The following is a 26,588-nucleotide window of genomic DNA, read 5'->3' on the forward strand; positions in this document are numbered from 1 at the left end:
GTGAAGATCTCTGGTGGCTACCTGTCTAAACTCCGGTTCCCCTGTTGCCATAGATCCAGCTTGGACAAGTGCTTCTCTTTGCACCTCAGCAATCCACATATAAAGCAGGAGTAAACAGTGATTGATCGGACGGATGGTTGCAATGAGGCTTGCGCTATGGAAAATTTGTCAATTATATATGGAAATAATTTGTCTATATTTTCACACTCTCACAGCTTGCCTTTCTTCCCCTGTGGAACCCAAGATGTCAGGGAAGCCAAGAGGTGGCGCCTCCATGAGCAAAGAGCTCACCAAAATCACGCAAGATCTCACTGAAATCTCATTAGATATCACAGAACGCAAGAGATCTTGTAAGACGTTGGTGAGATCTCACAAGATCTCTTTGGAAGCCACTGGCATTGCTTCACATGCCCCACAGTGCAAGTAAGGGAGGCAATGCGGTGGCATATTCACCTCAGTTGGCAAACAGGAAGCGCTGCATGTGGTTTCCATACAATCACCTTCCAAGCACTAGCCCAGGGGTCAGCAAATTATTTTAGCCAAGGGCCGGTCCACTGTCCCTCGGACCTTGTGGCAGGCCTGAGAAGTGTCACAGGGGGCAGAGCTGGAATAATAATAATAATAATACATTTTTATTTATATCCCGCCCTCCCCAGCCGAAGCCGGGCTCAGGGCGGCTAACAACAATAAAATAATACAACATTCTAAAATCATTTCATTAAAAAATTACTTCAAATCAAATTGATGGCAACCATTGAGCTAGAGTTCTGTGAAGATTGCCAAAGGAGGGAGTCAGGCTGTGCCCTGGCCAAAGGCTTGGTGGAACAGCTCTGTCTTGCAGGCCCTGTGGAAAGATGTCAAGTCCCGCAGGGCCCTAGTCTCTTGTGACAGAGCGTTCCACCAGATCGGAGCTACAGCCGAAAAAGCCCTGGCTCTGGTTGAGGCCAGCCTAACCTCTCTGTGGCCTGGGACCTCCAATATGTTTTTGTTTGAAGATCGTAAGTTCCTCTGTGGGACATACCAGGAGAGGCGGTCCCATAGGTATGAGGGTCCTAGGCCGTATAGGGCTTTAAAGGTTAAAATCAGCACCTTAAACCTGATCTTGTACTCCACCAGGAGCCAGTGCAGCTGGTATAGCACTGGGTGAATGTGATCTCGCAGCGAGGACCCCGTAAGGAGTCTTGCTGCGGCATTCTGCACCCGCTGGAGTTTCTGGGTCAGTCTCAAGGGCAGCCCCACGTAGAGCGAGTTACAATAATCCAGTCCGGAGGTGACCATCGCATGGATCACAGTGGCTAGGTCAGGGCGAGAGAGGTAAGGAGCCAACTGCTTAGCTTGGCGGAGATGAAAAAATGCTGCCTTTTGATACGGAGGGGGGGGGGCATGTCTTCTTCACCTTCTTCTTTGCTACAATATATCAATTCATTTCCAATTGTCAATGTCAAAAGGGACTAAAATCTATAAAATCCATAGAAAATCAATGTGCCAATTTGCTCAATTTCTCTAGGACTCCATCACCCCTCCCCTGTCCTCCATAATCCCTCAAGTAAGGTGTCAAGACCCTAATCCTGTCAAATCACTCTGCCAAACCTTTCCTCCGGGCAATGCCAGGTGACAGACTATGCATACATGGACCATTGTCTTCCCATCACCGGCACTCAGGAAGCGCTTATCTGTGCATATCTCCAGCTCTGCATATTCCCCCCTCCCTCCTCCATATGTTAATCCGGTGTAACCCAACCTTTCCTTAATGTATTCATGATGTAACTGGGATGTATTTTGCACTGTATTCTGGGACATGGAGGGAGTTTCAAAAGTTCATGTCACCTCTTTCTCGCTGTTCAATCTCGTCTTGAACCTGTTGCACAATAAACTTGGATCTTCTGCAGTTTGCTCCTGTGCCCGGCTGAGCTCATTTTCTTCCGCAGGGACCCGCGGACACTTAGTCTGACGAGCTGGGTGGCAGAGTAGCCCCGCACCCAGATTTTAGCCGTAACACTTTGTTATAGCTGCAATCTGCGCCTCCATGGAAAGGGAGGTGTCAAAGATTACACCCAAACTCTTAACGGACGGTGCTGGCACTAATTGCACCCCCGCAAGAGATGGGAGTTGCCCCCTCAATCCCATATCGCCCTGTCCCAGCCAAAGGACCTCTGTCTTCGAAGGATTTAACTTCAACTGGCTCCCACGTAACCATCCAGCCACAGCTTCCAAACATCTGATCAGTGTGTCTGGGGCTGAGTCAGGATGGCCATCCATCAACAGATAGAGTTGGGTGTCATCAGGAGAGGGGGGTCAGCTGCTGTGCTTACCTTCTCCAGGACGCGATCCATAGCGTATTTCATCTCAGTGGGCTTGAGCAGTTCTTCAGGCACTGAACAAGCGGCCTTGAAACGACTGCAGCTTACTTGCGAGTATGTGCGTCCTTAGGCTCTTAGTGCCCATGCATCCAATGGCAGAGCAGGGTACAGTTATGTTCCGAGACGCAGCGTCTCCTGGCGGTCTCCTGGCGGTGCAGGTGGAAGCTGGCAGGGAAGGGAAAGTGGACTTCCAGAGGTGGCAAGGTGAGACGAGCCAGAGCCGGTGGTGGGCGCTGCCTTGCTTCCTTGTGATGGGAGGAAGAGGCCGAGCAGCGGTGGCTCTGCCAATCAGATGCCATGCCTAGTTTACCTCAGTGCGGCACGGGGATGTCTCTGCCAATCAAACGCTGCTGAGGTAAACCAGGTGTGGCGATTGAGTGGCAGAGCTGCCACCGCTTGTTTGCCAGGAGTCTTGGCTTTGCAGCAGGTTCCGGCTTCACGGCGCGGGGCGCAGGCCTGATTTATGACCCAGGTGCACACCTGATCCAGCCTGATCCAGCCCTCAGGCCTTAGTTTGCCGACCCCTGCACTAGCCAGTACCAGACTCCCATGCCTTCAGACCACACTCTAGCACTAGCAGCAGCAGCAGCAGCAGCAGCAGCAGTGATACAATTCTGCTCAGTCCTGATACAGTATATTTAGCCCACCCGAAACACTGACTCTCATGTCTCTTGGAACAGCAAACCTTCTAGAACCTTCCTCCCAAAAGCTATTCATACATTTCATGTATTTTACTACTTCTGTTTTTATTTGTGGATAGATGCACGTCTCCTTGCAAAGGGCAGCTGGCAACATTTGTGCTTTTCTATATTTCCCTGCTAAGTCTTTGTGTTCTTCTGCCTCTTTTTATCTCTTCTTGTATTCCGCATCTTCACAGATTCTGCTAATGGGAAGGTTTATAACTGCCGTGGCAAACAATTCAGGTGGAATGCTCATTGTCATTATAACCTCCCTGTAAATAAATCAGAATGAATGCTCAATAAAGACCAGGCATAGCCTAACATCCACAAAAGCTTTGAGCAAGCAAACCAGAATGACTGTTCAATAAACAGGTTAGCAGGAAAAGTCCTCTTTCTCTTTCTATTATTGCTCCACAGCTGCAGATCCCTTTACCAGCTGATATTTATTTAACGGCTTCTTACACAAAATGCCTTAAGATTAATTTTTACAAGCACTAGGCTGTATCATTGCCAGCTGGTCTGCTCCCATCCCCTTCATGGGGTTGGAAAGGCAGAAATCAGCAAGTGCAGCTTTTAATGGCATGGACCTAAACATTATGACTTGCTAATCATTGTAATTTAAACTGCTATTCAAGGGAGGGTTCGAAAGCTAGCAACTCCATCTGGTGAAATAATTTAAAACTATTTCTAAATGCAGAAACTATTTCTGAAATCACGTGCTATCATAGATTAAATGAGGACTAACAAAACTACTGACACCAGCGGTGAGAGAGAACATTAAAATATTCCTGAACACTTCCTTAGCAGTTAATTCTGTTGAAATTAGGGTGATGGGGGGGAGGCTTCTGCACCTTTAATATTGCAGAAGAGGCAATCCCATGCCACAGGCACTTGCTGAAATCCCCTCTCCTGCACAGCTATTAAAGGTGCAGGAGTGCTGCCATCTTCCACATCCGATTACCCTCATTTAAATTAATGAAAGCATTCATTCCAGCGAGTTATTGGGGTTTGTGCCTTCACTCTATGAACAGTCTGTATAACTACAGATACTTGTCAAACTATTGTCTATTAAACAACATTTCCAAAACACTAGGTGGGGGGGGGGAAATAACACAGCATTAACATGGTAGAAGCATGCCATTTTAATAAAAGGGGGCTTTTATGCTCAGCAGGGCCTGGGTCAATTGCTGGTAACATTTTGCACTGATGGGAAAATATCCACATGGTAGTATATTTTCATATTCCTTGTCAGGAGCTATTAGCTAGCATGGAAGTAAAAAAATGCTGCTCTGCTATTACTGAAGATCGGTTTGTGTCTTGAGATGTATTTTTATCACAGTCGTTGCATTTGCTCAATAGGGAACAAGATAACCTGTTACTTTGGTGTTGGAAATTCTCTATTTTATTTTTTAATACTTGCATCTGTTGGCAACTGTGTTTGGGAATGAAAAGCCATTCAAGACCATTCTGTGGTTCAATCTCCTTCAAAAGAACAACCAAAATGCTATAGTTTTTCTTGCATATACATAGGGAATCGTAGGTATTTCCGTACATCCAAATTTCCCAGATAAACCCAGCATACTGCAGTCATAAGCAGTGTCCGGGTGGAAATCAGCAAAATGTCTGGGGAAATCTGGACATAGCTAAAAAATGTCAGCAACACCCCCCCCCCCCTCCGCCCTGCCCTGCAAGCTCAGCAACTTTTGTGTCCAGATTTTCACCTTTTGAAATATAGGAACCCTAACATAGAGGATTGGCTCACAGTCTGCCGAATATAGTGAGAAAAGCTGGATAATATTGCAGTGTGCCTTCCCATTAAAGTGGCTACCTTTATTTATTACCATCCCTTGTTCTTGTGACTTTGTCAGCTGTTTGATTTGTCAGGATTAGAAGATGGTAATATTTATCTCCAGGCCCCGAAAGCTTAACCCGCTACTAATTTCTGCCACTCATGGTTCTTTAAAAGGCACAGGAGCAAGTATTTGGGAGCAGCTGGCAAACCTGTTTTCAGTTATTGTGAAACATTTCTACAGTATCCTAGGATTTTCATATTGCTTGGTTTGTACAGCTACGTTTCAAATTGTGTTTGGCTTTAAGGATTGCAGAATTTTATGGCAGAAATCACTTTGGGGCCTTTGGGGCAAAAAGCAGACTACACCTTTTTTTATAAATCAACAGCAATAATTATTTTGGTACATTTTCTTTAAATCCTTTCTTAACATAACCCTGTTTTTAGACTCCCACACAAAGGGAGTATGAAGGCCCAAATGTTCTTCTTCACATGGCAAAACCTAGGATATATGTTTCAGAAGAAATGGTTGTCATTTCCCCCTCTAATTGTCTTTAGGGCTAGCACTACCATTAGGCAGGGTGAGGCAGCTTCCTCAGACAGCAGACTCTCAGGGCAGAACATCCAGTAGCCCTCTGTTTCCTTCTGCCACCCAACCTAGTCTATGGGCAGCATCTCATCCCAGTGTTGAAGCAAGATTCTGCTGCCAGTTGGATTCTAGAAGTGGAAGGAGAGGGCGCCATTTTGTTCTTTGCCTCAGGCGGCAAAATGTATTGCAATTGTCCTGCCAGCCAGAAGCTGAGGCCTAATAGTTGATGCTAGTCAGTGTGTGCTTGTTTGTGATTGTAGTGTTGAAATGTCATTGTTGCTTGCTTGCTACCCAGACGTCTCCAGGAGACTTATAACACATTTGAAAACAAAAGCAGAACTACATTACAGCATTAAAAACATAAAAACACCATTCATATTTTTCATACCCTCCAACATTTCTCCGATGAAAATAGGGACGTCCTGTTCTATCACCTTCATATTATTATTATTATTATTATTATTATTATTATTATTATCAATTATTTTATTCACATAATATACATTATTTACAACAAACAACTCCAAAATAAACAGACAAATCCAAAATAAAACCATATGTAACAAAACCATAAGTCTCGTGTTTCCATTTACACTGATCTCCTCTCCGATACCTTTACTTGATATTTCTTGCTGCTTTCTGCTTTCCTTATAGAATCTTTATGAAAATTTAAATCTCTTCAAGAAAGGGGGAATTAGAACAGAGAACTGATGGCAGAGGAGGCTTAACCCTTTGAAAGAGAAATTCAGGGGAAGTCACCGAGGAAGTAACACAATGGAAAACACAATTTCTTCACAAACAAACACCCCACATGTATCTGCTGAAAAATCAACAAACCCCCCCCCCCCAAAGCATTTTGCTGACACAGAAGTGGACACCCAGGATTTTTGTTACAATACATGTATTGTATGATGCCTTTCCTTAGCCATCAGAAAATAAAAAAATTAAGCATTAAATACATTCATAATACAATATTTCCTTTGCTAAGGAGGCCAGGATTGAAAGCACAAACAGCAACGGGAATTGCATTAATTGATACGTGCATCCACGACACGCAGATCTGTTTGTTTTTCCTACAGCTCCCCGTGCCTAAAGGCACATTCCCCATCTACTCCAGTAACACGCATAATGAAACCATAGCATGGATGAGCAGCGAAGCAGCTGCCTTTGAGCTGGTTTAAATCCTTTATGCACATTGCCAGAAGGAGCACATAATGGGACCCAAGGTATGAATGGGAGGGGTGAGAATCCCAGGTGCCGAGGCATAGCAGGTGCAGGTGCAAATCAAGGCCAAACAGAAAGAAAACACAGACGCAATACATAGCAGGCTTAATGAATAAAAAGAAGGCCAGGGTAATATTAAGAAAAACAATGCCCAGGTTGCTAAGGTAACTGTCACATGTCCTCCATTGTGACATTTCCCCCTGCTGGCTCACCTGTCAGATAACCAGAGGTCTTTTATGAGAGTAAGTGCTTGATGTTTTTTTCTCCCATTTTGTTGACATCCCCCCCCCCATAACTGCTATATTTTGAAGATGTACTAATAGAACAGGAGACTGAGGTGGTGCATATCTAGAAAACTCCACAAACTGTAAAGAAGGTCTTATCACCTGCTGATACTGAACTCTCCCCAAAGCTGAGGTCCTATTGAGGAGCCCCTAGAGCAGGCATGGCCAAACTTGGCCCTCCAGATGTTTTGGGACTACAATTCCCATCATCTCTGACCACTGGTCCTGTTAGCTAGGGATGATGGGAATTGTAGTCCCAAGTTTGGCCATGCCTGTGGCCTAGAGGAACAGATTAGGTTGAAGAACAAAGGGGATAACTGAGACAACAGCCAATGATCCTAACGCACAGAACACGCGTGTGCTTTGGACTGATTTGTCACATCAGCAGAAAATTGTTTATGGGGGGGGGGTTACATACTCCTTGATCGTAATAAAACCTCAAAGCGGTTTACGGAAAAGTAAATTTGTCAATTAAAAGCGGCTAAAAATAGCCTTATAAGAAAAAACATTCAACAACTCATTAAAATCAACAATGAGCTAAAAACAAATTAAAACACATGAAACTACTAAATGTCTGGATCGGTTTGCCGAAATAAAAAAATGTTAAGTAAGCCCTGGAAAGAGTATGTTGTGTCTTCAAATAAATAAATAAATAAATAAATAAATAAATAAATAATTGCTTATAGAGAAAAATACAAAGCTTAATATCTTTCCCCCTTTTTAACTAAACTAAGACTTCTATCTCGATTATAATAAAAACACAAAAAGAGGAGGAAATAAAGAAAAAGGAAAAAAAATAGAAAACGGGTTAAAAGAGAGAGAGAGATGAATAAGAGACACCTGCCAGATATCAATAAGCAGAGAGTTGTAAAGTGTAGTTGGTGCCACACTGAAAAATCAGTTTGAAATGATGTACATGGGGATTGTGTGTTCATGTCGGATCACATATAGTGGGAATATGGGGGTTGCATTTGTTCCTGATTTGGCTGGTGGCAGCGATTTGTTCAGTCTGAAAATACTTTTGTTTTCTAGACCTTGACCAGGTGATTAAGAAGCCTCCAGACAACACTTCTTGAAGAGAGTGAATGTGACAGGGGGGAATTCGATATTCAGCGATGTAAGTAAGATTTCTTAGCAGCTCTGTACTCTGGTTCTAACACTATACATTTGGAATGGTCCTACCATTGGGCAGAGTGCGGAAATTGCCTTAGGCGGCAGGTGCCGGGGAGCAGCCACAGCAGCCTCCCTGCCATTCCCCAGTTGCTGTGTGAGAGCCATACATATTATGCATCCTCTACACTACTCTGCTGCCCTCAGATTCAGCCGCTAGTCCAACTGACTTGCCAAACTCCCTCAGACAACCAAATAACATGAGCCAGGCCTGCTATAGTTCAGAGCAGTTCTAGGGAATTCCTTCCTCCCCAGCCATGGCAGGGTTTATTTTCAAAAGACAGACCTACCTTCAACGGTTCAAGTACAGTCATACCTCGCGTTGAGTTTGTTTCAGGTTGAGCGTTTTCAGGTTGCGTCCCGCAGAGACCTGGGAGTACCGGAAAAGGTTACTTGCGGGTTTCGCTGCTTGTGCATGCACAGATGCTCAAAATGATGTCACGCACATGCGCAGAAGTGGCGAATCGCGACCCGCGCATGCGCATGCACAGACATGGGTTGCGTTCTGCTCAGGCTGCGAACGGGGCTCTGGAACGGATCCTGTTCACAACCAGAGATACCAATGTACAGTAATACCTCTGGTTACATACCGTCCTCCTTGCGAATGCTTCGGGTAACGAGCTCCGCTAACACAGAAGTAGGCGCACCTGGAAGCGAACTTAGCCCTGGGAAGCAAGCGGAAGTTGTGCGGCAGTGGCATGGCAGCAGCGGGAGACCCCATTAACGAAAGCGCGCCTCAGGTTAAGAAAGTTTCATGTTAAGAATGGACCTGCAGAACAAATTAAGTTTGTAACCAGAGGTACCACTGAAAATAGCCTGCTTTTCTTTGTGTTGTCACTTACTAGCCTTCAGATGGTGGGAGCACAGGAAGCAAGGCCTCCAAGGAAGATCTCAGCAGCTGTGGGCACTAGGTTTGCATGGGAAGAGGCCAGTCTTGCGATGTTCTGGCCAATGGTCAGGGATTATGAGAGATAATAATAATAATAATAATAATAATAATAATAATTCATTATTTATACCCCACCCATCTGGCTTGATTTCCCAAGTCACTCTGGGTGGCTCCCTACTGAATATTAAAAACACTATACAGCATTAAACATTAAAAACTTCCCTAAACAGGGCTGCCTTTAGATGTCATTTAAAAGTAAGATGGGAGGGTGTTCCACAGGGCAGGCGCCACTACCGAGAACAGTCTTTGCCTGGTTCCCTGTAACCTCACTTCTCACAGTGAGGGAACTGCCAGAAGGCCCTCAGAGCTGGACCTCAGTGTCCGGGCTGAACGATGGGGGTGGAGATGCTCCTTCAGGTATACTGGGCTGAGGCTGCTTAGGGCTTTAAAGGTCAGCACCAACACTTTGAATTGTGCTTGGAAACGTACTGGGAGCCAATGCAGGTCTCTCAGGACCGGTGTTATATGGTCTCACTGGCCACTCCCAGTCACCAGTCTAGCTGCCGCATTCTGGATTAATTGCAGTTTCCGAGTCACCTTCAAAGGTAGCCCCATGTAGAGCGTATTGCAGTAGTCCACTCTGGTGAGATAGTCTGCAGGCAGGTAGGGTCTCAGTCTGTGTACCGGATGGAGCTGGTGGTCCAACATCTTATGGAGGGCCACCGGTTCCTCATCCTAGAGGGCTAAGGTACACTAAGCTCAGCTTTCCCCCACTCTGTTCAAGGTTGGGAAGACTGCGGGCCCTCCTTTCAAGTAGGAACACCAATGCTGCTCCAACGGAAGAGGAAAGCGTAAGTGCTCCCGAGAGAGAGCCTGATGTTTCCTTGGAGACCCTTCCCAAGGGCAGGCCATGCACAGCCTACCACAGGATGCAAGCTGTGGGCCCTGAATCCAAGGATCAGAAGAAAGGGCCTTCCAAATCCTGGAGGTTTCGGCTTTGCAGAGCACACAGGGATGTTTCGGTAGGGGATGGGGGAAACAGAAGACTGCTCTGGGACTGCTGTGGGAACTGCAAGACCAGCCCCCAAAGCTTTAAACCACTACAGGAGAAGCAAGACCCAGTAATGGAGAAGAAGCAACCCAACGTTGATCGGCTAGATGTCCGTGCCCTGACAACCCACAACTCACTAGTACTTGTGAGCACCACCCCAGAGAGCACAAGTACAATTGGGGGTACTATAGGTAAGGGGGTGCCTGGAGGTTGTTCAGACAATAGCCAAGAATTTGGTGAATTGGGTCAGTCACAAAGACTGAGGCAGAGGGGTGGGGCCTGGTTGCCAGGGGTTTTTCCATTGCAATGATGGCACCAAATGGGCCAGTTCAAGGAAGGGTTGTTTTCCCAATGGGCAGGGAGAAATTAAATATCTATACTTCTACTTCTTCTTCTTCTTCTTCTTCTTCTTCTTCTTCTTCTTCATTTATTACAAGAATTTCATTTATTTAAAAAGTGGTAAAAAGAAAAGAAAAAGAAAAACATGAATGAAAATTAAAAAAAAGTGACAATTTGTTGTTGACAAAGAACAGCTGGATATATAAAGGGCCTCATCAAACCTAAATCCGGCCCTGGCTGCACCCCTTTTTGATGAAGTATGGAAATACTGGTTTTCCAGTGCTGTTTTGACATGAGTGCTGTGGGTGCCAGCATAAAATGACTGCCCTGGGCAGCAATAAAAGAGAGAGGTTCTGGTACTCCAGGAGTACCCACTAAAAAGGCCCACTAGTCTGCTTCTACCATATCTTTTGCTGTAGTTTCGTCATTCAGTACCTTGGAATCTACGATCCAGTCGATGCCCTCGATCTATTCAGAGATGGGGAACTTATCAGATCTTGACATCATTGTTAATATGATGGAAACACCTAATTGTGAAGAACAGGTACAAACTTCCCCTTCCTTCCTTCCTTCCTTCCTTCCTTCCTTCCTTCCTTCCTTCCTGCCTCCCTGCCTCCCTGCCTCCCTCCCTGCCTGCCTGCCTGCTTTTGAAGCAGAACTTGTGTTTGCAGGATCCTGAGCACATGGGCACTCCCACACCATGCACTGAATGATGATGATGATGATAATTTTATTATGTATATCCCACCCGCCTGGCTGGCTTTCCCCAGCCACTCTGGGCAGCTTACAGAACACACACAAAATTGTAAAATGTACACAACTGTCATAGACAGGTAACTGCAATTATTGATCTCAGTTATATATATATATATAAATACAGAGTTCATCCACACTTCTGCATATGGTGTGCCTATAAAGCACAAGTCCTAGCAGTTTCCCACTTGACCCACACTTTCTCAGCATCGGTCCAGGGAGTTTTCTCTTTGTCCTGCTCCTTTCCATGGGAAAACCTGCTCTTCAGTGATATATCAGAAAAAATAGCAATCTGGGGAAAACCCAAATTCCTGTTAGCTCCGTTTGAGCACTAAAGAGCAGTACTCTTATACCACTTTAACAATTGTGGCTTTCTCCCTAAGAATCCTGGGAATTTCTTAAGGGTGACAACCACACAGAGTCAACAATAACTTACCAGTAAGAAAGACCACCAGGATAAAATACTGTTTTCATTCCCCATCAACCCATCCCTTGCATCAGAAATATCCCAGGACCCTTAAGAAACTGTGAAAGTGGTGAAGCGTAAAACCTAAAACAGATATTGGGAAGCTTTGGTTCCCCCAAATGTTGCTGAACTATTTTTCCTGGCCGTTGACTATGCTTGCTGGGACTGGTGGAAGTTGAAGTTGAGTCTTCAGGGCTGCAAAAAAAGTAGCTAAGCAAAAAAATGAAACAAGGATACACTTTCCAGACATATTGCTACTTTCTCTGATAGTGACTCCAGGAGCTCAGTGCCAACAACACTGCAGCTGAAATGGAGCCACTGAAAAACAAAGGGGATGTCTACACATTCTCAGGGGGACTCTGAGAATTCCAGGAATGCTGAGAGCTTTGCAAGGTGGGGAGGGCAGTAACTCAAGGTGGAGACAGAACAGCTTGCTGGAGAAGGCATGGCTAGCTCCATTAGGAAGAGCACTCCCATTAGGAGGTGAGAGTACAGTGCAGTATTTTGTTGCAGGCTCTGCTTCTCATTATATATTGTGGAAATGCAATGTATCAAAGGACAGGGTTTATAGTGAGGGGGGAAGAGAACTGGGAGGGAGAGGATTGCATCTGGCAACCAAAGCACCCCTTTGGTTTCAGGTAGTACAAGGGTAAAGGTAAAGGAACCCCTGACCATTAGGTCCAGTCGTGGCAGACTCTGGGGTTGCGGTGCTCATCTCGCTTTACTGGCCGAGGGAGCCGGCGTACAGCTTCCGGGTCATGACTAAGCCGCTTCTGGCAAACCAGAGCGGTGAATGGAAACGCTGTTTACCTTCCCGCTGGAGCGGTACCTGTTTATCTACTTGCACTTTGACGTGCTTTCGAACTGCTAGTACATGGGTAGACAAGTCTAAAAAGCCCATGGCAAACGTTTTCACAGCCCTCTAGCGTAGAGCTTTCCAAGTTGTGTGTTGCAACACATTGGTTTGTTGGCTGCAGTGGGCAGGTGTGTCATGCAAACACTCCTCACACTCCTCCCGGGGTTGGAAAGGGATTGGTTTAAGCTCTGGTTTGCTAGTGAAACTGAATTACTGTGTCATAAAATGATGCATGTCTAAAAGGTGTGTCGCCAACATGAAAATTTTGGAAAGCTCTGCTCTAGTGGCTACGGTGGCTCATTTATACTGGATTCTGACCAAACTAAGCCTCCTGGTGTATATTTTGCTCTAGAAGCTTAGTTTGGTCAGAATTGAGTAACAGCAACTCAGCTGTTGGGTGGTCAGGTGGCAGCTGTTGCTTACCATGCCAGCAGCTCCTGGTTCAGGCTGCGATTGCCATAGTTTACATAGCCAAAACAGCAGCATCCACACAGAAGTTAGCCCCAACATTTACCAAAGTACAAAAAAAAGTTTTACAAAAAAACCACACACCCTAAGGCAGGCTTCCTCAAACTCGACCCTCCAGACGTTTTTGACCAACAACTCCCATGATCCCTAGCTAGCAGGACCAGTGGTGAGGGATGGTGGGAATTGTAGTCTCAAAACATCTGGAGGGCTGAGTTTGAGGAAGCCTGCCCTAAGGGGATCCCCCTACTCAAAAAAACAGCCCAATAAGGATACAGCATGCTCAGTGGCCATGGAATGATGACTGAGATTTGTGGGTGGAGGAAATGGAAAATGGGAGAAGGGGAATGGAATGGAGTGGGGTGGTGGGAATGCTGGACAGTGTCGCTCTGCGCTGCAAGGTTTTGTTGCCGTTCCCACATAGGAGTAGGGGCAGCTTGAATGAATAATATTTTCCAGAATATCCTGGACAACAATGAGGAGAAAATTAGCTTCCTCCGTGCCATTTCTGCTAGTTGCATGGCTGCGCAGAAAAGTGGCAAGGACACCTTGGATCTCCCGTACACGAAGAATGAATTGGCGGAAGCACTTCTGGTAAGTGAGATATCTGGCACCAGGAATCCTGTGGGGCAGATGGGCAGCTAAAGCATTGGGGGGGGGGGGGGTTGGACTCAATGTTGAGCAGTACAGAAGAACCCAGGGGAAGGGAGGAGATGTGGCTGTGGCAGAAAGGAGAGAAGTGTGCAGCCATATTAGAGCAGGATGGCCAACTCTATTGTAAAAAATAATAATAACAGTGATATCCTGAAGGTGTAATGTCGGCTTGGAGGTTTGGGGAAGACGACTAGATGGAGAAAAGTGGCAAATACAGCTGAGCAGTGGTGTAGCATGAGGAGACCACAGGGGCAGTTGCCCCGGGCATAAGATTGTTAGGGGATGCAAAATTTCAATACCTGGTCTGCTTCGATGCAGCTGTTTACTTCCATCATTGGTCTCCATTGAAAACAGTTTCTCCGTGCAAACCAGGAAGTGACCTCTCCAGACAATGGAACAACTCTTATTTTCTTATCTCTGTGGCTGCGATCTCCTGGGTGATGTAGATGCCGTTAGGCAGTTGAATGCACATGTGTATTCCATTTGTTTCCCTCCCACCGTACTCCTCATGGCCCCGGGCGCTGGCAACCCCTGTTACACCACTGCAGCTGAGTAATAGAACCTGGGAGGAAACTGTTACACAGCAATGACTCTCCCCTTTCGTCCTACACTCCCAGATGGTGATGGAGACGCTGCCTGTTCACTCTGTGCCATCGTTCCTCCTATCCTGCTCAATGCTCACAGTCTACAACCTCAGGTACCAAGTCAACCTATGACAATGACATCCAGGCTGGCTCTAGCACTGGTATTTCTCAACTGCATCATTGGGGAAGGGGGGATTTTTCCCCCAGTTGCATTTCTCACCTCCCACACCATTGCTGGAATAAACCCAGAAATCCTTGGCTCCCCCTCAAATTACATTTCACACAAAGTTCTATGATTCCCTCCTGTTTGTTTTAAAAACCAAACGGGTTTCTGGTTGTTAAGGGTACTGGGAATTGTAGCTCTGTGAGGGGTAAACTACTGTTTGGGGAAACCCATGTGTTTTAAATATGCATTAAATATATGGTACCGATGTGGCTATGTGCTTCTCTTCATTGCTTCCTCTTTCAGTCAGTGTCCCTTGTGACTTCTTTGGGTTTGTACCATCACTGTTATACTGACGATATTCAGTTCAGATTTTCCCATGCCTTTTCTTGCTTTTTTATGGTCATGCTCCAGTCTCCTCTTGGATGATAATCTTTAAACTATAAATGTGCACTAAAATAAATTATTTTTTTCTTACACCCAAGCCCTTTGTGTTGTCTGCTCCTCCTCTTTCTTCCGAGGACACTACTCTAAATTCTTCTTTGCAACTCCCAAGTTTTCTCCTATAGCTCATATTCCCAATCTAGACAAATCCTGTTGATTTAGAATGCCCTGAGCATTCGGTTTTTGGCGCCTGCAACATGGGTGCCTCATTTAGAATGCTTGAAAGCAGGACTGTGCTTATCCGGGTTCTGCAAACCTCCTCCTTCCCCAGCCCACACCACAGCAACTTACTTCAGGGCAGGAGACAGGCAGAGAAAACTTCAGGCACTTCCAATCCATAGGATCCTCAGCCAGGAAAGTGATGCTCAGCATATAGTTCTCATTAAGGAGAAAACCCCATGTGCCTTTTTCTTGGACATATCTCAGTTGGTTAGAGCGCTGTGCTGATAATGCCAAGGTTGCAGGTTCGATCCCTGTATGGGATAGCTGCATATTCCTGCATTCAAGGACTAGACCAGGGGTTGTCAACCTGGTTCCTACCACCCACTAGTGGGTGTTTCAGGATTCTAGGTGGGCAGTAGAGGGCTGTACAGCACAAGCTGAATCCTGCTTCCATCAAGCACTGGTGGGTGGTAAGGAAATTTTACCATCAAGAAAGATGCATTAGTGGGTGCTAGGTATGAAAAGGTTGACTACCCCTGGACTAGATAATCCTCAGGGTCCCTTCCAACTCTACAGTTCTCTGATTCTCAGTGGAATTTGCAGACAGAGCATCATGATCTTTGGTGAGAGGGCTGAAACTTGCCATTTCCAGGCACGTGCAGCATCTACATGACATTGTTAGCTTACTTAGGAGAACATGGAGGAAAAGACTCCTTGGAGGAAAGAGGTGCCCCCCACTTTTAAAGGGAGAGCAGAATTTGCATTTTTCTCTATTTCACAGCCCTTCCTCTCAACCAGCATAATAACCAGTTGCTTTATCTTTGGTCATGCCAGCAAAATGAAGCCCCCATTTGATCCTGAGCAACTGTCTGGTATCTTGCGACTGGCTCTCCATGGCATTTTTAACATGGATACAGATTTGGAAAATCCTCACAGCCAGGTAAATTCAAGGTTTCTTATAAATACCGGGGAAAGAGAATATTCTTTTTCTGGCTCCCTTTAGTTTTGCTCATATTGCTGAGAGACAATCCATCCTCAGGGCTACAGCAGGCAGATGTACCGGTAAGTATCAGAAAAACAAGGATGGGGACTTGTTCCATCTTGTTATCCTGAATCTGCTTCCCAAAGAAGGGTCTTCCTTGGACAGGCTGAGCTACAAGGTTTTCTGTAGCCTATCTGCATATATTTTTCAACTTGAACTACTGCAGACTTCTCTTTTTTTGCGTCTCATGACATTTGAGCCCACTGCATCCAGGTCATGGGTAGGCAAACTAAGGCCTGGGGACCGGATCCGGCCCAATCACCTTCTAAATTTGGCCTGCAGGCGATCCGGGAATCAGTGAATAGAATGTGTCCCTTTATTTAAAATGCATCTCTGGGTTATTTGTGGGCCTGCCTGGTGTTTTTACATGAGCAGAATGTGTGCTTTTATTTAAAATGTGTCTCTGGGTTATTTGTGGGGCACAGGAATTCATTCATCACCCCCCAAAAAATATAGTCTGGCCCCACCACAAGGTCTGAGGGACAGAGGGCCGGCCCCCTGCTGAAAAAGTTTGCTGACCCCTGATCTAGGTTATACCTCCACTGCTGAAGGCAGTGTGCCTCTGAGTACCGGTTTCTGGGAGGAACACTGCTACACTCAGGTCCTGCTTGAGGGCTTTCCATAGGCATCTGGTTGGGAAGAGGATGCCAGACTAGGTGGACCTTTGGTCAGCTCCATCAGAACGCATCTTATGTTCTTACCTGCCAATGAGGACAACCTTTCAAGTATCTGATGAAGTGGAACTCTGGTCCACAAAAGCCACAGGACTCTGTTGTTTCCCCTGCAACATGGGTACTCCTCAGGAAGTGGCAGTCTGATTATCATCTTATTTGTTAGTGGGCAAAGGAATTCAGTCTGTACACCAGGAGTGGCTAACCTATGGTCCTCCAGATCATCTTGTTGGACTACAACTCCCATCGTTCCTCGCCATTGTTCATGCAGGCTGGGAATGTTGGGAGTTGAAGTTCAGCAACATCTAGAGGGACACAGGTTCCCCACTCCTGCTCTACACATGAGCCCAGGTTTTCCCAAACTTGGGTCTCCAGCTGTTTTTGGACTACAGTTCCCAGCATCCCTGACAAGTGGTCCTGCTAGCTAGGGATGATGGGGGCTGTAGTCTAAAAACAGTTGAAAACCCAAGTTTGCGAAACCCTGCACTAGCCTTTGGCTCTCTTTCCCTTCAGGCTCTCTACCAATCGTCTGCAGACACAATGGAGATCATGCTGAAGGGTTTGCTGTCTGAGGTTCCAACTACAAGCCACCTGCTGTTTATTTTGAAGGTGAGTGGGTTAAAGGGAAGAGAGTGGCACTTTATCTTGCCACTTATACGATGGAGAGTCTGGCAGGGAAAGCATTTATGAATATTTGCTTAATGTATTTATAGCCAGCTGTTCATTGTTCACATAAATCCCAGAGAGAGAGAGGGAGGGAGAGAGAGAGAGAGAGAGAACGAGAACACAATAAACAATGTTTCATGTAAATACATCTCATGGGAATATAGTTTTCATCGCAGTAGGCATTCTTTTAGTCAGCAGCATCACCCGCCAGGCAACAGTACAGAAACCTGGCTTAAGACACAGTGGTGTCCAAACTTTTTTCAAAGAGGGCCAGATTTGATGAAGTGAAGGGCCGTAAGGGCCGACCAAAGGGCCAGCCAAAGTTGTTAACCTTTATGATTTTACCCCAAAGTTGTTGAGCTTTTTTAAGGGTTTTTTAGAATTTTACCCCAGAAAATGAACTGCCACAGGGGCTGACCAGCAAGCTGGATTAGCCCCCAAAATGGACTTTGGACATGCCTGGCTTAAGGGATGCAACAGACCAGCATCAGCTTGACGAATGCAGAGTCCATTTAGAAATTTTCAGGATTTAGAAATGACAGGGCAGAGAGGAAGAAGAGATGTTTGTGGGGACACAGTTGTCAATGAGTGGTGTGTAAGTCTCAGGCCAGGTGCTGCAGTCATTCTGAACTGCTGCTTCCTTCCTCAGCACATCAACTTCTGGATTCATTCCAACGATCCCCAAGAGAGATGTAGGTCTGTCCTCTGCAGCACCACTGTGTTGCGACATGCTCTTCTGCTGCCAGATTTCAACGTGAGTACCCCCAGAACCTGGCTCAATACAGCAGCCCCAATACGAGTTTGATGTTTTATTATGCTTTTATATTTGTTGGAAGTCATCCACAGTGGCTGGGGCAACCCAGTCAGATGGGCGGGGTACAAATAATAAAATGATTATTATATTATTATAAGTACTAGGTGAAGCAGGTCCAACCTGTCATTTCCCCTTCTCCATGTTCATGGGAATGTGTCCACAGCAAAGATTCCTGCTAAGGACCTGTCTTCCTCACAGGCTAGGATGTGAAAAGTAGAGATCAGCTGAAACAAGGGGAGAAGCAGACCACAAAATATGAGTGAAGATCTCTGTTGTCTTATGTCCCTGCAGAAGTCCGCTGAGCTTCCTGCCTTGGGACACCACGTGGCACAGTTTGGAATCTGTATCACAGATACGATGGAAGATGTGAGCAACCAGGCCAGGTTGACCATCAGCTGCCTTTATGAGCTGCTGCTTGATCAGATGGGTAAGTTGGTTTGAAAACATGAGACCAGCAGCCCCTTGTTGGGAGGCCACATATTGCTTCCAACAACTGATAATACAGTGTCATGAAAATCCATATACAGGGTCTCATCCCTTTAGAACATTTTCCATTAAGGATGTATCTCCTCAAGATGTTTCAAAGAGAGTTGGAGATGCATCTGAACCATGGACATTTTTATATCATAATTTTGTTATAAATCATAAGTGTTGTGTGTATTGCAATTTTATGTTGTGAACTGCCTTGAGATCGACAGGTGAAGGGCGGTGTGCAAATTTTACACACACACTGACCTAGTCAAGGCTACTCAAATTATTTTGACACTAGAGGTTGAAAATCCCACAACTGTCTTCCTAGGAGTTAAAAGCACAAGTTGTAAATTAAATAGCTAGCAGTTTCATGACACCCACTACCAGTTGCCTTGGTGACCCCCTCACTCTTCTTAATAGTAGGACCTGTTTCTGACCCTAAGCCCCCCTCCCCCACCTTCATCTATCCTACCTTCACCTACCTGTGCTTAAGGTAGGGCAATTCATGCTTATCACATCTTATAAACTCTTTCCAGGCTTATTGTTTCAGTACTGTAAAGGTACACCTGACTGTTTGGTCCAGTCGTGGACGACTCTGGGATTGCATGCTCATCTCGCGCTATAGGCTGCGGGAGCCGGCGTTTGTCCACAGACAGCTTCCGGGTCATGTGGCCAGCATGACTAAGCCGCTTCTGACAAACCAGAGCAGCACACAGAAACACTGTTTACCTTCCTGCCGGTGCGGTACCTATTTATCTACTTGCACTTTGACGTGCTTTCAAACTGCTAGGTGGGCAGGAGCTGGGACTGAACAACGGGAGCTCACCCTGTTGTGGGGATTCGAACTACTGACCTTCCGATCGGCAAGCCCTAGGCTCTGTAGTTTAGACCACAGCACCACCCGTGTCCCATTCAGCACTGTAGCATTGAGCTAATCTCCTCACCCATGCTGAAAAGTGTCATTGTTCTAGTTTCTCTTAACTTGTTCTAGTTTCTCTTAACTTGTATAGATCCCAGAGGGCAAAGTATCCCACGGGGATTAGGACTTAACTGAAAAACGATCTCCCTTCTTTTCACATATTAATTCTTCCATGAGAAAGCTGATACCTGGGGAGGGGGGGAACACACAAAAAACTCCAAAAACCTGGCAGCCTGCTCACTGTTGTGTTTCATGCTGTCCTTGTCTTCTCCCATAGGCCACACTCCATATATAAACGTAAGCGTAGCAATTAAGGCCACAAAGTATTTGACATACCTTCTCCTAACCCAGATGCAAATCTTTATTTCTCAAGTCTTGCTTCGGACCACTGCAGGAACAAGTGGGATTGGGCAAATCCCCTTGTGGGGAAATCTTAGGATACCTCACAAATCCTTGCACAGATAGCAGTTATCTTGCGAAGGGGACAGAAAGATCCCAGGTCGTATTGTCAAAGAGACCCATTACATAGACAGAAATAGAGGTACTTCTGCTGTCTCCCTGTCAGGGCTGAGCGTGAGTGAGGCTGAAGAACTGTGGTGCCACAGTTACGAAGACCAGAAAATGCTGGCTTACGTGGATTCCTGCAGGGTGGGTGAGGTAAGAACATACCTCTGAGGCAGCATTAAATATGGACAAGTTCACACCCAATGGAAATGCCTCAAGCTTTCCCAAAATTAGGCTGGTGTAGAAGAGGCTCATCCATACTTCCACTTTCCCCTGGGGAAAACCCACTCTTTGGAGCTGAATCGGAACAAACATCAGTCGGGTTTTCAGTGATTGATATTTGCCCTGATTCATCGCTAAAGAGTGGGTTTTCCCTGGGAAAGCCACAGGGCAATGGGAAACCACTCGGACCCATTCTAAGAATGCATAGGACAAGCTGAAGACCACTCAGACCCATGCTTTCTAGGCTCAGGACAAGCCCAAGTGTGGACAAGCCCTCAGTATTGGTGGTGCTGGTAACAGAGTCCTCTGACCACAGCACCGTTCCTTTCAAGAACGATCTTAGTGGCCCTATGCCATAGTTTCCCAAACTTGGGTCACCAGCTGTTTTTGGAAAATACTTCCCACCACCCCTCATTAGCAGGAATGATGGGAACTGTAGTCCAAAAACAGCTGGAGGTTCAAGTTTGGGAAACCCTGACCCCTATCCTCTGGAAGCAAACAACATCCTGCAGGATGCATCTCACCCGGGATACAGTCTGTTTGCACTACTGCCTTCTGGCAGGAGATATAGAAACATCAAGTCAAGGACAAATAGACTGAAAAATAGTTTCTATCCAAGAGCTGTGGCCTTTTTGAATGCTGTAACTCGATAGTGTGACCTGGGAGTTTGATGGGTGTGGGTGTGGGTGTGGCTGGAATGTGGTTTGTTTGGTTGTTGTTGCTGTTTTGCTTTTGTTGTTTTTTTAAGGGATGACATCCAATTTCGTTGCACTGTGCAATGTTGCACTTGTGTAATGACAATAAAGAATCTATCTATCTATCTATCTATCTACCACTTTGGCAGCAAAATGGGGCCACCATGGACAAGACGATGGTTTATGCACACTTGAGGGACTCTCTAGATATGTAGAAATGTATCTGTTTACAACCTGAGAGGGAGACTTCATTTTGACTGGGCATGCTTAGTAGCACCCAGGGCCCACCAGGCTTTGTGGGTTCTGGTTGTGGGGAGGGAAGAAAGGGAAAGGGAGTTAGCCTGCTTGAAATAGAAACATGGCACCTACCTTCCCCATACTTTAGAAACCTACCCCACCCTTACAAGCTTGAGCAATAATATACTCAGATTTGAAAGTAGCAGTCATCCTTAAACCAAAGCTCTTCAGACTTATTTGGAAGAATGGGGTAAGTTCTCCCAAGGATGGGGGCTAGGAAAGAAAGAAGTATGTCTTTTTCTTCCTTTCTTCTCATGATACTCTTCCCTGCTCAAGCCCAACCAGTGCTACACAGCTCCTAATTCCAGGTTGGGTGGAGCCCTTCACAGGACTCCTGTGAGGGACACCAGATCCCTCCAGAGATCCTTTCCATTCATGATTATTTGTGCTCATGAAGCTATTGGGGTGGTCACACATACCCGCTTGAAGGACTGTTTGCAACTGCAAAAGTTTTGGGGGTGTCACACTGCTCATTTCCAGTCAGTGCACACCCCACAATGTCTTGCTGAAATTCCATAGCTTTCTATACCACAACTGTCCTGGTTTCTTGTTGTCCTGCTTTTGTTGCTTGACAGCAATCATGTGGTGGTACTGAGGAAGCATCGCAGAGCAAGCTATAGCAGAATAAACCCACCTCCCTTGTCAAGAATAATATGTCGCAGAATACAACCACAATGACACCCATTTGGAGGGGCCTTAGGAAAAGAAGACACTGTAACTTTTGTTATAGATCTCCACGTGTTCCATTCAAATGCACACACACACATATATATACATAGACATATATACATGTACTTCTGCCACGCTATCTTTAAAATGTGGACACTTTTGATTTTAGCTGTTCAGAAACATCTTCACAGAAGATCAGAAGAGAACCTTTCTGGAGACATCTTTGCGAGCCATTTATAATCCTGAGCTAAGGATAAGAGAGGCTGGGATCCTCCTAGTGTTTTCCCACCTGGGGAAGGCCAATGAGATAATGGCGGATAAGGTGAGCTACCAAGATAGGCTTTACCTATCTTGCTTTACCACCAAGACATCAGTTGGGCCCTGGGTATCCGCAGTTGTGGGCGCAAGATGGTGCCACTGGTGGCTGGACTGTAGCCTACTAGGGTGTATGAGGGGGAGGGGCAGTACCTCTGGTCGATGACACGCCTTCTTCTGGGGTACAATGTCCACTTTTGGTCCCCACCCTGCACTCAGCTCTTACCTGTGGCTCCTAGAATGCGACAGTGGCCACATCCCGGAAACCAGATTTGAGTGGCTGGCTAAACCAGGTGAGGATAGCCAAAAGGTCTCAAATCATCAGTGAGTTAGGGACTTCCCCTGCATGTGAACACATTCTCTGGCAGATTGAGTAGATGAAACCAATAGTTGGTCCAGCGGTCAAGAAAGTGGTTTCTGCATGTGCTGTAGAGGGAAGTGAGGAACACGTGAGTCTCGTCCACCTGGGGAGGGGGGCCATCTAGGACAGGCTTCCCCAACCTCGGCCCTCCAGGTGTTTTGAGACCACAATTCCCAGCATCCCTGACCACTGTTCCTGCTAGCTAGGGATCATAGGAGTGGTAGGCCAAAAACATCTGGGGGGCTGAGGTTGAGGAAGCCTGATCTAGGAGAAGGAAAACTCTGATCTTCTGCTGCCTTGCAGGATATCTTTGGGAGAAGAAAAGGTTAAGGAGTAAACCCTACACAAATCCAGAGTGGAGTCCCTAAGATGGTTAGATGGCACCTTGTATGTCTCCCTCCAGCAACTCCTACAGCCCATGTTTTGCTCTGCTTTCCTTTGGACCACATCAGCAAGCATGAGGTCTTATCATCTAGCCCAGGCTTGCACCCTGATGAGGTCAATTCAGTGCTGCTAGCTCAACTGTTTGACTTCACCCCCAAAGGCTCAATCCTGCAGACCCATCTGTTGCCCCACCCACTATTGGCCCGGAAGGTTGTCTCTGAGGCAATGTGGCCCTCAGGCTGAAAAAGATTCCCCACTCAAAGCAGGAGAAAAGAGAGCTCATGTCAGAGCAGAGAAACCTGCACCCTTTTCTGCCCAAAGGTAGCCTGATGCTTGCCGTTGTTTCATCTTTCCAGGCAGAAGACGTAGCGGAGAAGATCTACCAGCAGATCTATAAGCTTCAGATACTCAGAGAGGTGCCAGAAGCATTGGCAAGGCTTCTTTCCAAGTAGAGGTAATGCTACCAGACTCAAGAGAGAAGGCCAGAGCATATACTTAGCTTGGAAGGTTCAGCACTCCAACCCCCAACATTTCCATTTAAAACAGAGTTTGATAGTAGATAATGGGAACGGCCTCTCTCTGCACAAGAGCTTGGAGGCCTGGTGGCCTTCAAAGCAGATTACACTGTGCTACCTAAGCAAATATTATTGCCTGGTAAACAGCAGTTTCCAGTCCATAATTGGGAAATTGGGAAGCACAGTGTCAAGCTAAGAGAATCACATGATAGTTTACTTGTGCGGTTGGGATTTAAGGTCTGCTTGGACTTCAGTGAGCTGTGCTTATGCAGCAAGGATTCAACAAGACACCCAGAATTAAACAGGAGCGGCAAAAGGTTGACATTTAAACATAGGGATATTTTGTTTCATGAAGCTTCATTGCATTTGAGAGCCTAACTACATGTGAAGCTGAATGAGCTGCTAGCAGTCACATCAGCATTGCTGTTTTCTGTTAATCAACCAGGGTGGAGGGCTTACTGCAAATTTATTATGCTGTTTTTGCAATATAGTAGGCTGTCTAAATTGTGTATTGCTTTGTAATGATCTGTTGGGTCTCTGGACCGTAATAAAGATTGAATTGAACTGAATATAGAAATGGCACGAGAAAACTTGTTCTGCTTATTTGTATCATTTATTATTCCCATAATCCTTGTTTGTGGCTGGGGAAACCCTGCCAGATGGGGGGATATAAATAATAAAATTATTATTATTATTATTATTATTATTATTATTATTATTATTATTATTATTTCCAATAAAAGTTATCCCCCCCCCAAAAAAAAAACAAGTCTGGGGGCAATTTTCATCAGGACTGTAGTGTATAGGGGAGGAGATGTTTAACCCTTCCCCACCAGCTGCAAAATTTACACATATATACAGACTGGGGGCCCCCAACATGTGTGTACACACACACAGCAACAGGAAAAGAGTTTCCACTGATCCCAGTGTTACAAACTGCACCTTTTAATATACTGTAATTGCCACTAGATCTACATCAAAATTTCAGTATAATGGAAAAAAAATATTCTTTCTTATAAAAGACCTGCAGCAGGGATGGGGAAAATGTCACCCTCCCAATGTTATCTGACTGCAATTCTCATCATCCTTGATGCCTGGGTTAGATAGATAGATAAACTTTATTCGCATTAGCCAACGGCCATAGCAACATAAAACAAACAGTATATACAATTAAAAAGACAACAATGGGTAAAAAGGGCAATCAAATGACCAAGATTATTGTTCAGATAAAAAGGTAAAGGTACCCCTGCCCGTACGGGCCAGTCTTGCCAGACTCTAGGGTTGTGCGCTCATCTCATTCTATAGGCCGGGAGCCAGCGCTGTCCGCAGACACTTCCGGGTCACGTGGCCAGCATGACAAGCTGCATCTGGCGAGCCAGCGCAGCACACGGAAAGTGGCCCTTAATCTCATTGCACCCTCGATAAACCTAGCAACCTTTGCTGTTGTCTGATCATTTTGATCTGATAAAAGAAAGGACAATGTGGCCGCAGATGGGCGGCCTGGGATGGTAAGTAAGAGTGGGGTGATGATCTCATTCCTCAGATCTTTATAAAGGGGGCAGGACAGGAGAACATGAGCCACTGTTTCCAGATTACCATCTCCACAGGGGCAGAGTCGTTTCTCAGTTGGAATCTTTTGGTATCTGCCCTCAAGCCTGAGTTTGATGGGCGTTGTGGTCAGACAAGAGCTGATGAGCCACAGCTCCCTCTGAGCCTGAACTTGCAGCCTCCCCTAAACCAGTGTTTCCCAACCTTGTGCCTCCAGCTGTTTTTGGACTACAATTCCCATCATCCCTTGCCACTGGTCTTGCTAGTCAGGGATGATGGGAGTTGTAGTTCAAAAACAGCTGGAGGCACAAGGTTGGGAAACACCTAAACAATGCCTTCATGCTTATCATATTTAGTTAAATCCTAGCTTGAATAATTAAGTCTCCCTGTTCTACTTGTTTTTCTGTCCAGGTGAAATGATGCCCGAGAGTGAAAAGGATGCACCATAATATTCCTTCAGGCAGGAAGGAGAGGACAGCAGCAGATCAGACTTCTCCTCTGTGTGTTTTCATTCGGCCTCTTCTGCAGAGCTTGTCTCTTCAACCCCAGCCACTGCGGCAGAAAGGCAAAGGCAGCTGCCTAGGAACCGAGAGTGACTCCAGGGATGGCTTCTTCCCAGAACCAGTGTTGTACCGGATCTCAGAGCAGCACTGGCTATAAAATACACTTGGGAGCTTGAGGCGGGGGGCATATTGCTGGGCGCAGTGCCAACAGAGAGAGGGCAGACAGAGAGGTGCACCTGCTGGGCACATACCCAGAAGTGATCCCCAAAGCATGACACAAACTACTTTTACTTTTTTTTATTTTTACTTTTTTACAATTAACTGAGCATTAACGATTCCTTTCTCTTGTGTGTACTGTATTTTGCTGTGAATTGTTTTTGCTTAGGCTGGAATTTATCTTGTGTTGCACCGAATTGTTTTTTGTGTGTAAGCCAGTTTGTGTTACTTTGCAGAACAGGCATGATTTAAATCAAACACTGGTTAATAATAACAATAACTATGTTGTTCTACTCAAAAAAAGGGGGAAAAAAACACATGTAAAAACAGCCCACTGGAGGGCAGGCAGGGGAATAAGAAAACAGGTGTGAGTATATGATATTTTTATTTTAATATTTATATTTATATTTACCCTATGTTTGTCCTTGGTGGCCCTTCTCAGCATGCACCCTCACACAGGAGGTGCGTCTTAAGTGGCAGCATGAAACATAGGCAGTGGTTCCCTGCTTGCAGAATCCTCTCCCAAGGAAGGCATGCCTGGTGCCATCGTTATCCATTTATAGGTGTCAGGCATTAAATATGTTCGAATTCAATGGTGAGTGTAAGAACAATAAAGCTGATAGTTGAACCACAATGCAGAGAGGCACAAGCTTGATTTGCTTTCTGTGCTGGACCCAAAGCTATGGCTTTGGGTGTTGCTGTCCCCACACTCCTCAAAAAGCCAATGGAGGAGCAAGACCTGTTGGATTGTTAATGCCTGGAAACGTCATCTTTTGCTCAGCCTGTATATCAGACCCCCCCCCCCAAAGGACTCAGCTATACATCTGCAAATATAACGTTTTAAGTGTGTTTTA

At 45.7% G+C, this 26,588-nt stretch overlaps 1 protein-coding gene across 3 annotated transcripts; it reads left to right on the forward strand.

Annotated features, from left to right (window-relative positions):
• Positions 1 to 6,866: 6,866 nt before the first annotated feature.
• On the forward strand, positions 6,867 to 25,512 carry LOC307206336 (maestro heat-like repeat-containing protein family member 7). Of its 3 annotated transcripts, none has more exons than XM_079959529.1 (14): positions 6,867 to 6,884; positions 7,959 to 8,043; positions 9,770 to 10,227; positions 10,795 to 10,919; positions 13,375 to 13,509; positions 14,187 to 14,266; positions 15,757 to 15,862; positions 17,149 to 17,244; positions 17,951 to 18,055; positions 18,407 to 18,542; positions 20,071 to 20,162; positions 22,062 to 22,214; positions 23,309 to 23,406; positions 25,427 to 25,512. In XM_079959529.1, coding segments are annotated over exons 2-13 (1,584 nt in total). In that variant the 5' UTR covers positions 6,867 to 6,884; positions 7,959 to 8,041; the 3' UTR covers positions 23,405 to 23,406; positions 25,427 to 25,512. The 3 variants fall into 3 exon arrangements, with proteins under 3 accessions (XP_079815655.1, XP_079815656.1, XP_079815654.1); XM_079959530.1 differs by lacking the exon at positions 6,867 to 6,884 and having other exon boundaries at positions 7,723 to 8,043; positions 9,770 to 9,836; positions 10,092 to 10,227; XM_079959528.1 differs by lacking the exon at positions 6,867 to 6,884 and having other exon boundaries at positions 7,723 to 8,043.
• The last annotated feature ends 1,076 nt before the right edge of the window (positions 25,513 to 26,588 follow it).

This window comes from Podarcis cretensis, assembly GCF_951804945.1.
Source record: "Podarcis cretensis genome assembly, chromosome: 17".
NCBI classification, from domain to species: Eukaryota; Metazoa; Chordata; class Lepidosauria; order Squamata; family Lacertidae; genus Podarcis; species Podarcis cretensis.